Raw genomic sequence first — 17303 nt, 5'->3', positions numbered from 1 at the left:
TAGAGGCGCGCGCGCAGAGTGCGCTCCGCGGGGGCTGGGGGCGCGGTCTGCAGCCCCCCAGAGCTGCGCCCCAGGCCCCAGCGGCGGCCCCTGACCCCGGCCGGCCAGCGCCGGGCCCCAGGCGGGTGGGGCCCCGCCGGGCTGGGCTGGCATCGATCGCCGCCCTGACAAGAGCATCGATTCTGCGCGGAGAAATTAATAGATCTTCTCTTAGCTCCTCGGACCCGGGAGCCGCCCGCGGGTGGAGCTGGGGACCCTTCGGTCCTAGGAGGTCGCGCACCCGGAAAGCCCCGGGATCCCCAGCCCCTCCCACCCCGGTGGCCGCCGGAACCCGCCCGTCTCAAGCCGGGGAGGAGGCAGTAGAGGGCGAGGAAGAGGGTCCGGGAGGAGGGGGTTCGGCCGGGAGGGCAGGCGAGGGCCGCAGGGAGCGCGCCAACCAAACCCACCTAGAGGGGTCGCCAGGCCCTCAGCGCAGACTGTGCCCCAGCCCCGGGACGGGGACAGACCGACTATCGACCGACCGACCGACCGGCGGCCCGCTTTGGGAAGGCGACTGGACAGAGGTGGGCCCCCAGGATCTGGGTCGGAACCGAGGGACTTGGCTGGGACGGATCCTCGCGCGAAAGCGGAGGCGGCGGCCCCCCAGGGGGCGGCGAGGGCCTCGGAGAGGCGAACAGCTTGAATGTTCAGCACACGGTTCGCGTTCCCGCCAGGTTACAGCAGGCTCGCCCGGCGGGTCGTGGCCGCCAGAAGTCGCCCAGCAGGTGTCAGGGCGGCAGAACTTACCCCCGCCCCCCACCCCAACTCCAGCCGGCACACGCGGCCCCACGTGAGTGAGTCCGCAGGGGCGATGGGCGAGCTCGTTCCTACCATCCCCCTGTATTTGGCCTTATTTCCCAACAGACCTGTCCCCCCTCAGTTGTCAGGCTAAATATTTTGGCTTGGCGGGAAGGGCGGAGAGAGCCCGGAGGTCCCAGCAAGCCAATCCGTTGCGCCCCGGGGCGCGGAGGGCGGGAGCTGGCGCGGCCCCGAAGCGCCCGGTGATACCGCGGCCCCGTGCGGCCCCCCGACGCTCGCTCGGGCGCCCAGCCGCCCAGCGGGGTTCCGGACTTTTCTCCCGGGCGACTCCGCGCCGCTCTCGTGGGCGGGCTCCCTGGGCTTCCTCGCCGCGCCGGCTCCGGGTTGGCAGGCCTCGCGGACTGCCTTTTGCTCTGCACCCTGCCTGACTCTCCCTCTCGGAGGCCTCTCTGAGCCTCCTCTCCTGCTTTCTGCATCTCTGCCCTCATCATTCGGTCTCTGGGTTCAGACCGAGTCTGTCTCCAGCTGCCTGTCACTGTCTTTGTGTCTCTGTGGCTCTCATTCCCTTTTTCCCTCTGAGATTCCCCCCCACCCCCACCCCGCGCCCGTGGGCCCCCACCCTCCCCTCCCCTCTGAAGCCTGCGTGTCTGTGTCCCTTAGGTCCTGCCAGGCCCTGCTCCTCCCCGAGCCAGCTGCAGAAGCCAGGAGTGGGCACGAGGCAGGCCTGGGACGATGGCAGCGCCCAGCCTGTGCCCGGGGGTCGCAGCCTGCTTGCGATCCATCTCTCCTTGGGATTTGGCCTGGACACACTAGACGGTGAGTCCCCCAGCACTGCCTCCTGGAGCCCCATCTCCCCCCTCCCACACCCCCCAGCCAGCTGGGAGGCCAAACATCTGTTTCCCTACGGCATGAAGACGGGGGGGCGGCTCTCAGGACTTCCCACCAGGAACACAGTTAGTTCCCCCACATAACCGTGTTTCCCCCTCAGCCCCCTGCGATGTGAGAAGGACCTTGAAACAGAGAAATGAAGAGATCTTCTCCATCGTGCATTCCCAGAGAACAGCATGAGGAGGAGAGTCTCAGGGGTCGTTTCTCGGGTGCAGGGAGGGATGGGTAGCTGAGAACTAGGCACCGTGAAGTAATGAATCCATTGTGCAGACAGGAAACTTGAGGTTCAGAGAATTGAGAGGGAAAGCTGGACGGGGGCCCAGAGCGCTTGTCCCAGGGCCTTGTCCCATGTCCCCCACACTTAGGGCCAATCCACTGGGCCCAGGCCAGACCCTTCCTATGTGCAGAGTTGGGGAGGGGAGGGACCGCATAGACCAAGAGGCCCCATGCGGGTGTGGGGAGCCTAGCAGGGGAGGAAAAGACACTGAATGTGCGAGATTCAAAAGCGGGAAGGATTAAGAGCGTGCCCTTCCCCAGTCCCACCGTTCCCTTCCAGACCAAGGCAGCTGGGGGTGGTGGGTCCACTGCTCCGTGCCCCCCCCCCCCCGAGGGGCCCCGTGGTGCCCTCAGATGGGAGGCTTCCAGGAGGAGGTCAGAGTCTCCCTTTCCTACAGAGACAGAGGGGAGTTGCAAAGGGTTGGGGTCGGGGGTCCCCTGAAGAGTGCTGGTGGGGAAGGCACTACAGGCGAGGGACAGCCCCTCCCCCACTGCGGGGCCAGGACAGGGCACACAGATGCCAGCCGTGAGCCCGGTTGTCAGGAAGGGAGCACGTCCCTGGGAGGGGGGTGGGGCGTGGTGTTTGGTTGTTTGATCAGGGGACCCAGATGTCCTCTTCCCAGCACAGCTCTGCGCAGGGCCAGGTCCTGAGGGCAGGCAGGCAGGGGTTAATCTGTGAAGGTCGTAGATTTGTTTTTCCAAATGACTCCCATCAGGGGAGCCCTAGAGAGGCCGGGGCATGATGAGAAGTGGCATGTGGGCGCCTTGGAGAGCCTGATTGGCCTTTGCCTGGAGGGGCTAGAAGTGTTTTCTCATTCTCTCCCTCTTTTTGTGCATGTGAATGTACACACACACACACACACACACACACACACAGCAGCTGTGCAGAGCCAAGCACAGGGACCATTAATGACAACAGGGAGAAGGTGTGATGCAAGCCTCAGGGAGCCAACCTTGCCTGCCCGCTACCAGGAGCTGGGCCTGGGTCTGTGTGGGGGCGCGGGGGTCTGTGTGGGGGTGCGGTGCTGCCGAGAGCCAGGCAGGAAGTGGGGAGCAGGATCCAGAGAGCCTAGCAGGACATGACTGGCGAGCCAAAGAATAGACTCGAATCCTCCAGCCTGGAAGGTATCCTCTGGAGCAAATGAGAGTGCATGGGCCAGGCATCCAGCCCAGTCGGGGGGCCCGTCTCAGGTGCCTTGGGGAGAGGAAGGAAAGTGGGGTCTGAAGAAGCCAGGCACAGCCCGGTCCCCGGGGGAGGAGTGGATCTGGGAACCAGATGTCCACCAGTTCAAACCATGGCCCCTGAGTGCCCGGTGGACGCAGCCCTGAGCGGAGCACCGCGGTCTCGGTGCCGACTAACAAGGGCCACCCTCGGGAGATCCCGTCCTTGGAGGGGTGACAAAAATGTGGACAACAGTTGTGGGGTGAGGCCCCAGGTGTTCCGGTGGGTGCTAGAGCCAGAACTGGCCAGCCCAAAGGGGGAAGTGACTAATTCAGGTCAGAGGATCAGGGACGGACGGGCTCGACCTGAGGTTCGCAGGACAAGAGCTGAGTGTGTGGCCAGGCCCGGGAACCCTCCTGAGGCTTGGAGACATTAGCGAGGACCCGTTTATCAGCCCCCTGGATATCAGGCCGAGGAATTTTCACTTGAACTTTCGGCAGTGGGGAGCCACGGACGTCCCTTCGAGAGTAAACCAGTGCGGGGACCAGACATCCGGCTCCCTTAGGCCTGGGAGGGAAGCGGGAGGTGTGAGGCTTTGCGTCCCAGTCACACAATCCATTCATTCATCACATACTTGCTGAGCACCAGTTTTGTGCCAGGCACCAAGGATACAGCAATGAACTACACAAAGATCCCTGCCCTTCCGGAGCTTACCGTAAACAAAATAAGTAACTCAGACATTAGCCAACGTTAAGATGTAAGGAGAAAAGTTAAGTAGGAAGGGGGGTAGGGAGTGTTTAAAGGGATGGTCAGAGAAGTCCTCATTGAGGAGGTGACATCTGAGCAGACACTTAAAGAAGGTGAAGGACCACATACAGGGAACAGCGCTCTAGCCAGAGGGAACAGAATGTGCAAAGACCTCAGAGCAGAAGCTTGGCTGGCTTGTTTGAAAACCCAGCAAAACAAAGTCAGTGCGGCTGAGGAAGAGAGGCAAAGGGGTTGAAGTCAGAGAGGCTGCAGAGGCCTTGCAAGCCCCGTAAGGACTTGAGCTTTTAATCAGATGCGGGCCGCCAGGGGGTTGTGAGCAGCGCAGGAAGGTCACCCCAGTTGTTTTGAGACGATCCCTTTGGCTATAGAGCGAAGAGACCGGGAGGGGACGCGGGCGGAGGTGGGGGGCCATCTGGGAGGCCACTGCTGTCAATCCAGGAGAAGGGCACGGTGCCAGCAGCGGAGGCGGTGACTGAGCATTGGATGTGCTGTCATTTACAGGTGGAGCCACAGGCTCTGGGGGTGGGGGCGTGGGGGGGGGCGTGGAGGGAAGGACTCTTCACCGTCACCGTCACCGCAGGAACGAAGCAGGTTGGGGAGGGAGGAGCTCACTCTGGCCCACGCTGACCCGTCGGGTGCCCGTCCTTCAAGCCGCCATGAGGCCTGTGAGGCCCAGGGAGGAGGCCGCCCCCACCGCCACGGCGGAGCCCTGCTCCCACGCCGTGTCCCGCTCCCAGAGGGTCCCCCAGGGCGCGACGGGGAGCCCAGCCCACGCCGCACTGACGGCCGCGTGCCGCCTGTGCCCGCAGTGTGCCCCAGCCTGGATATCCGCTCGGAGGTGGCGGAGCTGCGCCGGCTGGAGAACTGCAGCGTGGTGGAGGGTCACCTGCAGATCCTGCTCATGTTCACGGCCACCGGCGAGGACTTCCGCGGCCTCAGCTTCCCGCGCCTCACGCAGGTCACGGACTACCTGCTCCTCTTCCGTGTCTACGGCCTGGAGAGCCTGCGGGACCTCTTCCCCAACCTGGCGGTGGTCCGCGGGGCCCGCCTCTTCCTGGGCTATGCGCTGGTCGTCTACGAGATGCCGCACCTGCGGGACGTGGGGCTGCCGGCGCTGGGGGCCGTGCTGCGGGGGGGCCGTGCGCGTCGAGAAGAACCAGGAGCTCTGCCACCTGTCCACCATTGACTGGGGCCTGCTGCAGCCGGCCCCCGGGGCCAACCACATCGTGGGCAACAAGCTGGGCGAGGAGTGCGCCGACGTGTGTCCCGGCGTGCTGGGCGCCAGCGGCGAGCCCTGCGCCAGGACCACCTTCGGCGGGCACACCGACTACAGATGCTGGACCTCCAGCCACTGCCAGCGAGGTGGGCGCCGGCCCAGGACACGACGGGGCGGCTGGCGGGGGGGGGGGGGGGGGGAACGACACCGGAAGGGTGGGGGCAGGCGGGCCGGTGGCCACAGGACGGCGCGCGTCCTCGCTCGGCCGGCACGGACCCCCTTCATTCTCACCCGTCCTGTGAGGCAGGCCATCTTTGTTATTCCCAGTTTGCAGATGAGGAAACTGAGGCTCGGAACAGTTAGGTAACCGAGGTGGCTTACGTGAGCTATTCCATAATTCTTAGTTAGGGCAGTGCCTGGGTCATGGCGGGTGTTCTCTGTCCCGATAAAAGTGGCTGCAGCATGGGCGGGAGGCACAAGGCAGGCTGTCAGGTGGGATCCAGTCTAGCAAGTCAGGTGCACAGAGAGAAAACGGAAGGAGGGAAGGGAGTGGAGCGAAGCGGGGAAGTGAAATAAGGAGGGATGATGGGGGGAGGAGGCGGAGTTCACAGTTCACGGGGGAGAAAAGGAGGACCGTTCAGAGGCTCGGAGCAGATCTGGGGTCCCCAGCCACAGGGAGGTCAGCTCCCTCACCCCAAAGCCTCTGCTTCGGGGCAGAAGAGTAACCAGACCCCCGCTGTATCTGCCGGGCCCCCAGCTCCCCGGTGCCTCCGTGTTGGCTGTAAACACGGCTGCTTCACATCCTCTCTCGTGTACAGTGTCAACACGCCCTGGCTGACCCCCGCACACCCCGCTGCCACAGACAGCGAGCTGCCACCACGCACGGTTCACAAGACTTGGGCCCCCCAGCCCCAAACCCACCCGCTGCTGCTTGGAGCCGCCTCCTGCCCAGGGCAGAGAGCTGGGGAGGGGGGAGGAGGTGTGGGCAGGGCACGGGCGAAATGGCCAGCGGCGGCCCCACCTCGCACACACTCCCAGGCCCCCTGGCCCCGGGCCTCGGTGCCCGGGAGAAGCTGGCAGGCTCCCCCTGGCACCAGGCCCAGTGATGATCTGAGCACCAGGCCCAGACAGGACAGCAGGCGGGGCAGAAGCAGCCGTGGTGGACGAGGTCACGGCTCTGCCCTGAGTTCTGACGTCCCTGGCCAGGCTGTGGGAGGTGGGGAGCCACACAGGGGGACCGTGGTCCTTGTCCTCAGAACCCACCTGAGGAAAAGAGAGCCAGCAACCCTGTGCCATGTGAATGGGAGGAATTTGGGTGCAGACTAAGAGTGTTATCCCAGGGGGAGGGGTGGCACCGGAACCCAGGGGGCAGGGGCCAGGCCTGACACGGCCCTCTGCCCGCAGTGTGTCCCTGTCCCCATGGGCTGGCCTGCACCGCTGGGGGTGAGTGCTGCCACGTCGAATGCCTGGGGGGCTGCAGCCGGCCGGAAGACCCCCGTGCCTGCGTCGCTTGTCGCCACCTCTACTTCCAGGGTGCCTGCCACCGGGCCTGCCCCCCAGGCACCTACCAGCACGAGTCCTGGCGCTGCGTCACGGCGGAGCACTGCGCCCGCCTGCGCTCTGTGCCCGGCCGCGCCTCCACCTTCGGCATCCACCAGGGCCGCTGCCTGGCCCAGTGCCCTCCGGGCTTCACGCGCAATGGTAGCAGGTGAGTGTAGGGGGTGGGGGGCTCTCTTGGATGGGTGAGGAGGTCCACGCTGGCCCAGGGCTCATTCCGCACCCTCCACTTGCCCCTGCCAGCATATTCTGCCGCAAGTGTGAGGGGCTGTGCCCCAAAGAGTGCAAGGTGGGCACCAAGACCATCGACTCCATCCAGGCCGCACAGGATCTGGTGGGCTGCACCCACGTGGAGGGGAGCCTCATCGTCAATCTTCGCCAGGGCTGTTAGTACCTTCCCCAGGCCACACCTCCCCTCCCGGCCGTGCCCCCCCTTACAGGGACCCAGCTAAGGCACCACTGTCCACCACCCCGGGTCCCGGTCCTGAGGGGCCCCCTCCTTGCGCCCCCATCCAGCAACGCACCCTGCTCCCCCACCCCATGCAGACCTGTCACCTCCCGTCCTGCTCTGGCCCTGTCTTCCCCGGTTGCAGACAACCTAGAGCTGGAGCTGCAGCACAGCCTAGGGCTGATAGAGACCATCACCGGCTTCCTCAAAATCAAGCACTCCTTCGCCCTCGTGTCCCTGGGCTTTTTCAAGAACCTCAAACTAATCCGGGGAGACGCCATGGTGGACGGGTAAGGGGTCAGAAACAGCCTCTGACCTGATCCCTCTGTCACACCTCCTTGTCCCTAACACTCCCAAAGCAGCAGCAAAGAGCATGGGCTCCGGAACCAGCTCTGCCTCGTACTATCTGCGTGACACCGGGTAGGTTACTTAACTTCCCTGGGCCTCAATTTTTCTTCTCTGTAAAATGGGGTTGATAGAACACTACTTATTTTCTTAGGGCTGTTGTGAATACGACTTACATTGTTATGTATGAAACACAACAGTGCCTAGAACACAGTACGTACTATGTAAATTACAGTGACACCGGACTCTACGTAGGTTGGCTAATATTGTTATCCGATGCTCTCAGCTGCAGAGCAAGACTGCCTCGGTTTGAACCCATCCCCACCACCGACCAGTCAAGGCCTACCTGTAAGGTAGCCAGGATTTGTCAACATACAGAGAATGTTTTAAATTACCGTCCCACCAAGCGGTTTTTCATGTCTCCCTGGAACAGCCACGGACCCCCGGGGGTACCCCCACTGCAGCTGGAGAGGCAGAGCCCCAGACTGAGTGCCCCTTCTTCCCTGTGCCCCCCGGCACGGACAGCCCCTCCAGGAGGAACCCATAAGGCACCCCCCTCCCCCCCCCTTGCCCCCACCTCTCGTGCAGAGCAAGGTCCCCTGGCCTCCCCCAGGAACTACACTCTGTACGTGCTGGACAACCAGAACCTACAGCAGCTGGGGTCCTGGGTGGCTGCGGGGCTCGCCATTCCCGTGGGCAAGATTTACTTCGCCTTCAACCCGCGCCTCTGCTTGGAGCACATCTACCGATTGGAGGAGGTGACCGGCACGCGGGGACGCCAAAACAAGGCCGAGATCAACCCCCGCACCAACGGAGACCGCGCTGCCTGTGAGGCCCGACACCCCGACCCCGGGGAGACACGACCCGCGCAAAGCCCAGGCGCGCGCGCGCTGAAACACACCAGACACGCACCCGGGAGGCAGGGGGCGCTTGACCGGGACCCTTAGTTACGTCCGCTTCGGAGGCCGCGTGGGGGGAAGGGGTGCCGCGGGGTCAGGGTGGGGGCTCAGAATTAGGTGGCTCAGGCAGAGCCGAACGCGGCTGAGAGCAGGTGTTGGCCCCCCGCCCCGCCCAGGCCAGACTCGCACCCTGCGCTTCGTGTCCAACGTGACGCAGGCGGACAGCATCCTGCTGCGCTGGGAGCGCTACGAGCCGCTGGAGGCTCGGGACCTGCTCAGCTTCATCGTGTACTACAAGGAGTCGTGAGTGCCGGGGGCGGGGGCGGGGCCAGGGCGAGGGGCGGGGCCCGCGCTGGAGTGGGCGGGGCCAGAGCCACAGCGGGGCGGGGCCAGGCCCGGACGCGGCCGATTCCTTCGCGAAAGCGGTCAGGTGAGGGCAGAGCGCTTTCCGGGGGGTGCTGTAGAGAGCCCAGGGGCCAAGACCCCCACGTCGCACTCGCTTGCAGTGCCCACGTCTGGCTCTCCCCTCACTTTATTCATCCCTCCGTGCCTCAGTTTCGCCTCACCAGTGAACTGGAGAGGACAGTCAGGACTTCCGAGAGACTAGGACAGGAGCCCCGCTGAGAAGGCTTGGATAATTAAACTTCAATTCACTATGCTAATGTTCTGTACTGACCACATGCTCCTGCCCCAGCAGCGGTTTGGGGAGTACCCACTAATTTGGCCAGTTTTATGCGTAGCTTTGCCAGCATTTCATTAAAGCCGGAGGAAGGGAGGGAGCAGGGACAGCCAAGGACAGGCTGCTCTTTTCCTCCGAGAGAGTGTACTGACCAGCGCAGGAGGGCCAGTGGTTAGACCACAGGAAGGATTTCTCCAAAAGCATGGCTAGGAATCAAAACTAAAATTCTTAGAAGAGAGGGGTGGGTCTGGGAGGGCAGTCTGGGAGGGCAGCAGTGAGGAGAACTCCCCGTCTATGGGAGGGAGACAGAGGATGGGAACCACCTCGCTTGGAAGTCGTTCTTGGGAACTAAAATCGAGAGGCCTTAACCTTCCCACTAGCACAGGACCTGGCTGGGGGAAGGGGGTGGGGAGTCAATGGTGGGTGGCCTGTCTCAGTGGTAGGTGAAGGTCTCTAGCATGGGGAGCTGAAGACTGGTAAATACAGATTCCTGGGCCCTGCCCCCCCCCCCAACACACACACAAGTTCTGATTCACTTAGTCCTGGGTAGGGCCCATGAATCTGCATTTCTAACAGGCTCCCAGATAATGCCGAATCTTCTGATCCATAGACCACACTTTGGGGAGCACTAATATGGGCTGCAATGTACCTGGCACACCCTGCCTGGCTTGTGCAGTTCACAATCTACACAACTGTACCCAGCTGCCTCTGGGCTCAAAAGATAGAGAATCTTAGAAGTCCTTCACGAAGCTCCCCTACCATCACTGCCTTGCAGCATGGCTGTGGCTGTGCTCACTCAGAGACAGGCTGTGACTCCTGGTCCAATTCCAGCTCTGAGCAGACCCACTCAGTGAGTGCCCCCAAAGAGCAGGGTGCCTTCACGCCTACTGGAAGAATGATAACGACAGTCTTCAGGTGGTTCAGAGAGGAGGGGGTGCTAAAAACTGGGGTGGGGCTGAGCCACCCCTCAGTTCCAGGGGTCGGGATGTTCAGCCCCTTCCAGAACGCCACGGAGCACATAGGTCCAGATGCCTGTGGGACCCAGAGCTGGAATCTGCTGGATGTGGAGCTGCCCTTAAGCCGCACCCAGGAGCCAGGGGTGACTCTAGCCCCCCTCAAGCCCTGGACCCAGTACGCAGTGTTTGTGCGGGCCATCACACTGACCACTGCTGAGGACAGCCCCCACCAAGGAGCCCAGAGCCCCATCGTCTACCTCCGAACCCTGCCTGCGGGTAGGCTGGACTTCCAAGGGGGTGGGAGCTAGGTGCCTGGGTCGGAAGGAGAATGAGGGAACCCAGGCACCAGACATAGAGAAGCTGGGTCACTGAACACCTGGCCCCTAGAGACTGGGAAGCCAGATGTTAGAGTCCTAGAAAGAATAGGGGGCATCCGTCTGGGTCCTAGGGAGACTGTGGGTGGGAGAGAGCGCAGGGGGAACATTTGAGCCAGTTCAAAGGCCTTCGAGGAACGGGGGGCCCTGGATTCTGAGTGCCAGGAAAGGGAGTTTGCGGGTCACTGATTCCTTGGGAGAAAGAGAGGGGCTTGGACCCCAGAGAGGGGCCCCTTACCAGACGGTGTTTGAAAGGGGGATCCGCGGCCCCTCAGCTGTACCCTACTTACGTCCCCAGCGCCCACGGTGCCCCAGGATGTCATCTCCACGTCCAATTCTTCGTCCCACCTGCTGGTGCGCTGGAAGCCACCGACTCAGCGCAACGGGAACATCACCTACTACCTGGTGCTGTGGCAGCGTCTGGCGGAGGACGGCGACCTCTACCTGAACGACTACTGCCACCGCGGTGCGCAGGGCAGCGGCGCGGGCCGGAGGGGTTGGGACGCGGGCCGGGGCGCCGTGCGTCTAACTGCCTTTCCCTGCGTCGCGCCAGGCTTGCGGCTGCCCACCAGCAACAGCGACCCGCGATTCGACCGCGAGGACGCGGAACTCCAAGCGGAGGCGGAGCCCGGCTGCTGCCCTTGCCAGCACCCACCTCCGGGGCAGGTCCTGCCGCCGCTGGAGGCGCAAGAGGCCTCGTTCCAGAAGAAGTTCGAAAACTTTCTGCACAACGCCATCACAATCCCCAAGTGCGGCGAGACGCGCCCCCCCCCCACACCCCGAGGGCCTGAAGGGCCAGGCCGCGGAGGGGCGGGTGTGGCTGGAGGGGTGTGGGCGGGGCCGCGGAGGGGCGGGTGTGGCTGGAGGGGTGTGGGCGGGGGCCGCGGTGGGTGGGTCTGGCTGGAGGTGGGGGGGGCGGGGCCACGGAGGGGGCGGGTCTGGCTGGATGGGGGTGTGGGCGGGGGCGGGTCTAGCTGGAGGGGGAGGGGCCTGGGTGGGGCCGCTCTGCGGGCGGGGCTGACCCCGGGCCGACCCCGCCCTCCCTGGTCTCCCCAGATCCCCCTGGAAGGTGACGTCCATCAATAAGAGCCCTCACAGGTGAGCGGGGCGGGACTGAGGGGCGGGGGTCCCGGGCCGCCGCCGTGGTTCTGACTCGCGCACTCCCCAGAGACTCAGGGAGGCACCGCCGGGCAGCCGGGGCCCTCCGGCTTGGGGGGAACAACTCGGATTTCGAGATCCAGGAGGACAAAGTGCCCCGAGAGCGCGCAGTGCTGAGTGGCCTTCGCCACTTCACGGAATATCGGATCGACATCCACGCCTGCAACCACGCGGCGCACACCGTGGGCTGCAGCGCCGCCACCTTCGTCTTTGCGCGCACCATGCCCCACAGTAGGTGACCCCCGACACCTCTACCCACCCCCCACACCGACCCCAAGGACTCTACCCAATTAGTGCGCCAACTAGCGAGTTCGACCTCCCGGTAACCAGGGTCTCTGCCTGCTCACCCTTCCTAGTCCCCAAGTCCGCATATCCTAGAGCTTCCTGAAACCTCCCAGGGTGGCCCCCTTGAGTTTGAACGTGAAGGTGAAAGGAAGTACTTGGGGCCGGGGCCGGACTGCCTGCTGCCCTCTCCCACAGGAGAAGCCGATGGTATCCCAGGGAAGGTGGCCTGGGAGGCAGCCGGCAAAAGCAGTGTCCTCCTGCGCTGGCTTGAACCCCCGGACCCCAACGGACTCATCCTCAAGTACGAAATCAAGTACCGCCGCTTGGGAGAGGTAGGTACCCCAGGGGACCCCCCACCCGGCCCCAGTTTTTGCCTCCATCCTCTTCCCAGACAGCTGTTCTGTGTTGTCCTCAGGAGGCCACAGTGCTGTGTGTGTCCCGCCTGCGGTATGCCAAGTCTGGGGGGGTCCACCTGGCCCTTCTGCCCCCTGGAAACTACTCTGCCAGAGTTCGGGCAACCTCACTGGCTGGCAACGGATCCTGGACAGAGAGTATCGCTTTCTACATCCCTGGCCCAGGTTGGCATAGCCTCTGCCCCAGACTGTACTCCCAGCAGCCCCACAGGGGTCCCCCGTCCCCCCCTCCCCCGCCCCTGCCACATCTCCAGTTGCGGAAGTCACAGCCACTCCACCGCATTCCTCCCCCTGCTCCTGTTGCCCATCGTGAAAGGAGAAGCGTCCCCTGTGCTCTGACTTCTCCATCTTTGACCCTACCGTCTGCTGCCCTCTGACCACCAGAGGAGGAAGACTCCGGGGGGCTGCACGTCCTTCTCACTGTCACCCCCGTGGGGCTCATGCTGCTTGTCATTCTCGCTGCCCTCGGTTTCTTCTACGGCAGGAAGAGGTGATGATGACCAGTCCTACCGTTTCCCATCCCCCTTCTCTCCCTGAGCCCTCATCACAAAGTCAGTGTGCAGTCAGCGGATGGTAGAGGAGACAGTAGAGGACGCCCTAGAGCCCTAACTCATCCCCTGAGGGCACTCCCTATTCCCAGCCTGTCACAGCCCAGATGCCGGGACTTGGAAAGTGCGTAGGGATCCCCAAGGTCACCCTTGATCAGGGATGGGGGTGTGGTCAGTAGCTTCCCTCCTCTTTGTCCTCTGACATTGCTGCTTCCTTCCTGGGGACACTTCCAGCCTGACCCCCTCACCTCCCTTTGCAGAAACAGCACCCTGTATGCCTCCGTGAATCCGGAGTACTTCAGCGCCTCTGACAGTAGGTCTGGGAGTGGGTGGACAGGTGTGTGGGAAAGGGAGACAGGAGGGAGGACAGCCACACTTCCAGGAGACCTTCTTAGAGAAAGCAGCCTTGGGACCCGAGCCCTTTCAGAGAGGAGAGAGGTGGGCGGGGGTGTGGCAGAGAGCAGTATTCTTGCCTCGTGACCCCCGCCTCCCCTCAGTGTACATCCCTGATGAATGGGAGGTGCCTCGGGAGCAGATCTCCATAATCCGGGAACTGGGCCAGGGCTCCTTTGGGATGGTATACGAGGGACTGGCACAAGGACTTGAGGCTGGAGAGGAGTCCACACCCGTGGCCCTGAAGACGGTGAACGAGCTGGCCAGCCCACGAGAACGCATTGAGTTCCTCAAGGAAGCCTCTGTCATGAAGGCATTCAAGTGTCACCACGTGGTAAGGGAGGATCAGGTACAATGCCGGGGTAGGGTCATAATTAGGCTGAAAGTCGTATGGTAAGACGGATAGGGAGGGTCAAGGATGAGGTCAGGGCACCATTAAGGTCGGGGTTGGGACTGTGGCGAAGATCCTAATTGAGGTAAAGGTCATGGTTAGGGCTGGACTCAAAACCGGATCATGGTAAGACCATGACAGAATCATGGCTGGGGCTGGGATCAGTCATGGTTGGGGGTCAATACTCCGTGTCATTAGGATCATGATTGGGACCAAGGTCAGAGTTGGGTGAATCGTGAAGATTGGAATGATAGTTATGATCAAGTTCATGGGTTAGAGTCAAGGTCATTGTTAGATCAGGATTAGGGCTGTGGTCATGGTTGGGTTTAGGGTCGGGGTTGGTGTCTGGGTCAGGTTGTGGTCACAGCAGGTCAGTACTTTGGCCAGGTGGGTCAAGGAGAGGGGACCTGCAACCAGGCTCTTTGTCCGTCCCAGGTACGTCTCCTGGGCGTGGTGTCTCAGGGCCAGCCAACTCTGGTCATCATGGAGTTAATGACCCGTGGGGACCTCAAGAGCCATCTTCGGTCTTTGCGGCCTGAGGCAGAGGTGGGGACCAGAAAGACCCTGGGCCAAGGGGCTGGAGAGTTAGAATTGACTTGGGCACAGTTGTGGGGGAATCCTTGGGCAGGAGTCCAACCTCCGGGTTCCTTCTTCACCAGCCCCCTGTCTTGGCTCTAGAACAACCCTGGGCTCCCGCGGCCAGCACTGGGAGACATGATCCAGATGGCTGGTGAGATTGCAGATGGCATGGCCTACCTTGCCGCCAACAAGTTCGTGCACCGAGACCTGGCGGCCCGAAACTGCATGGTGTCCCAGGACTTCACCGTCAAGATTGGGGGTACGCAGGGTGCAGCGGGTAGGGGCAGCCTGAGGAGTAGAGTGACCCTCCCTGAGCTAGACTAGGAGATCCAGGCCTGGCCCCCAGCTCTGCCCCTAACAGCCACTCCCCCCACCCTGGATCTCACGCTTCTCGTCCAAGGCCAGGGGGTGGTTGCGGTGGGATGATCTCTGAGGTCCTTTGAGCCGCCGCATTCCAGGATTCTTGGGGGGCTGCGCAGGGGGAGAGGGCCGGGGCCGGGGCCGGTGTGGCCTTCCGCGGCCCCACACCTGTCCACCCTCACTTTGCAGACTTCGGGATGACCCGAGACGTGTATGAGACAGACTATTACCGCAAGGGTGGGAAGGGGCTGCTGCCCGTTGCGCTGGATGGCCCCCGAGTCCCTCAAAGACGGAATCTTCACCACCCACTCGGACGTCTGGTGGGGCCTGGCTGGACCAGAGGGCTCAGGGGGTGTGCAGGTGGGGCTGGGGAGGGGCCCGGGTGCGCTGCGCGGCGTGCAAGGTGCTGGGCTCAGGCCCTCGTGCGTGCCCTCCAGGTCCTTCGGCGTGGTGCTCTGGGAGATCGCGACTCTGGCTGAACAGCCCTACCAGGGCCTGTCCAACGAGCAGGTGCTCAAGTTTGTCATGGATGGTGGGGTGCTGGAGGAGCTGGAGAGCTGTCCCCTTCGGCTGTGAGTGCCCCCTGCCCGCCATCTGCCCTGCCCCGCCCCCACGACGGTGGCCCCGCCTCCTCTGATGCTGTATGTCCACCGGTGCCCCGCTCTGAGCCTTCCCACTCTGAGTCCCCACTACGACCCCATTTCCGCCCCTGTGGCCCTCCCGATGTAGTCCCCCACGCCCCCCTTGCACCAGCTGGCCCTCTCACGCTGCCCCCCCTCCCCAGGCAGGAGCTGATGAGCCGCTGCTGGCAGCAGAACCCACGCCTGCGGCCCACCTTCACCCACATCCTGGACAGCATTCGGGGGGAGCTGCGGCCCTCCTTCCGCCTCTTTTCCTTCTACTACAGCCCAGACTGCCGGGGCGCCCGGGTGTCCCCACTGCCCGTGGCCGAGCCCGACTCCCCACCGACCCCAGAAGGGGCTCCCTCAGACTGCAGCCCCCAAAATGGGGGCCCGGGGCACTGAGGCCACCCTATTCTCTGGGTGACGGGCCTCCCACGGGCAGAGAGGAAGGGTCCTGACCTTTGAGGCCCTGAGGTGTGCACACATTCACACCCCACCCCATGCTCAGAAGGGTCATGGGGGCGGCCCAGGCTGGGCCAGGGAGCAGGAGAGGGAGGAGTGGGTGGGGGCAGAGGGGGCAGAGCAGACTCCCCGTAGGAGTCTGAGTTTCTCCACGAGAAGCTCAGCAAGGTCACGGCAGGAAGAGTGGACAAGAAGTCCAGCCTGGGGAGAGGGGCCCACCCGCCCAGAAGGTGGGGTCCAGAGACCCCCAGCCTCAGCTTTGGGTGTCCTGTGGACCTCTGGGACCATCAACACACTCAAAACCAGAGGAGCACCCGCATGAGGCCGGGAACCCTCTCTGTCCACGTGTGGAGGTGGGGGATGGGATGTCCGTACGAATGCCCTTCTCAGCCCCACGTTCCCCCTCCTCCCCTCATCCCCACACACCAGAGGGCGTGGGGAGAACCCAGAGACCTGGGTGAGCAGGTTCCTAGCCTGTAGACTGCCCTCACTTCCTCCCCTGCTTCGCCACACCCAGGACCCCCCAAGTTTGGTGCTCCTCCGCCCTCCTCCCCAGGGGCATCCCTTGGTGCAGATTCACCCCTTCTCCCAGCCCCTTCCCCTCAACCTCCCCCCTGCCCTAGGATGATTAAGGCTTTGATCCTTCAAGCCTTGCTTCCTCCCTGCCCTCACTCCTGCCCCCCCACCCCCGGCCTCTCAGGGGAAGACTGAAGGAGGCACAATAAATGCTGAGGTCTGTTTGTGCCCTGGTCCCCGGAGAGCCCATTATCTCTCCATCTATGTGGTCTTAACACTGGCTGAACTTCCTCCTTCCCTTCTTGGGGACTTGACACGGTGACCCTGAGGCCGCGATACAGGATAAATACTGGGCTGTCAAACACCACCTCCACGAGGACCTAACAGCCCGGGTTGTCATGGCCGTGTCCGCCGCTCGGGCAGCCAGAGGTGGCTGAGCCTGGCAAGGAAGCTTTGTCTCTGGGCTCCCAGCCTCACCAACCGTCCCCCACACCTCATCTTTAGGTCGTCCCTCGCTGCTTCCACCGGGCAGACGTCTCCAGGGCATCGGAGGACAGATGCAGGGGTGGGGGAGGGGCCCTGATGACCGGTCCGTGCTGGACGCCCCCCCGCCCCCCAGCCAGGGCAGGGACCGCGAGCAGAGTCTGTGTGTCTGGCTCCCTTAGATTACCCACAAGCAGAGATGCCCTGCAGGCGTGTTGAAGGAGCACAGGGGAGTCCATTTCCAGGCTCTTATGCCAGGAAGAGCTGAAGATAAACGACTTAAAGCCTTGGTGAAGACGATGGAGGCAGAGGGGGCTGGTCACGGCTCAGGACATTTTAGCATCCTGTACCAGCGTCTCCCGCACCCTGGGCTCGGGGCCATGGCTCCCGCGCTGCCACGCGCTGCCACGGACCCAGAGTCTGGGGACGTTTGCGCTTCTGAGCTTGCTTGGTGCCCTCGTGCCCTGCAAACCACAGCTCCTTAAGGCCTGAGTGGAGTAGACACGAGTCTGTGTGAGACTATCTCCGTCATAGCAGTTACAGCTCACTTACACTCCGCTGGCAGGGGCAGTGTGGGCAGCCGGGACCACCTGTCCCGCTGGACCCCTCCCCTGCCCCTGCCTGTCAATGGTAGCTGATGCAACAGTGACCCCTAATGGTTGCTGGTGGAACCACAGTTTACGGAGAATGGAACCCCCGGAGGTTGTTCTCTGGGTTCCTGGTCTC

The 17303-nt window shown here is 63.2% G+C and overlaps 1 protein-coding gene across 1 annotated transcript; it reads left to right on the top strand.

The window, feature by feature from the left end:
* Positions 1-4548: 4548 nt before the first annotated feature.
* Positions 4549-16330, top strand: INSRR (insulin receptor related receptor). Its single transcript, XM_053908840.1, is given in 25 exon segments — positions 4549-4581; positions 4583-4666; positions 4668-5024; positions 5026-5254; positions 6513-6816; positions 6909-7051; positions 7259-7403; positions 8072-8286; positions 8534-8660; positions 10030-10268; positions 10665-10832; positions 10920-11115; positions 11423-11464; positions 11535-11755; positions 12005-12141; positions 12225-12387; positions 12607-12712; positions 13031-13083; positions 13268-13497; positions 13990-14100; positions 14233-14392; positions 14683-14753; positions 14755-14813; positions 14931-15065; positions 15278-16330. Coding segments are annotated over 25 exon segments (3969 nt in total). The 3' UTR covers positions 15519-16330.
* Positions 16331-17303: the final 973 nt, after the last annotated feature.

The sequence above is a fragment of the Panthera pardus genome, unplaced genomic scaffold (genome assembly GCF_024362965.1).
Source record: "Panthera pardus isolate Hobbes unplaced genomic scaffold, ASM2436296v1 HiC_scaffold_21, whole genome shotgun sequence".
In the NCBI taxonomy this organism is placed as follows: domain Eukaryota; kingdom Metazoa; phylum Chordata; class Mammalia; order Carnivora; family Felidae; genus Panthera; species Panthera pardus.
Note: the sequence above shows the minus strand (reverse complement) of the source record. Positions and strands in the feature narration are given on the sequence as shown.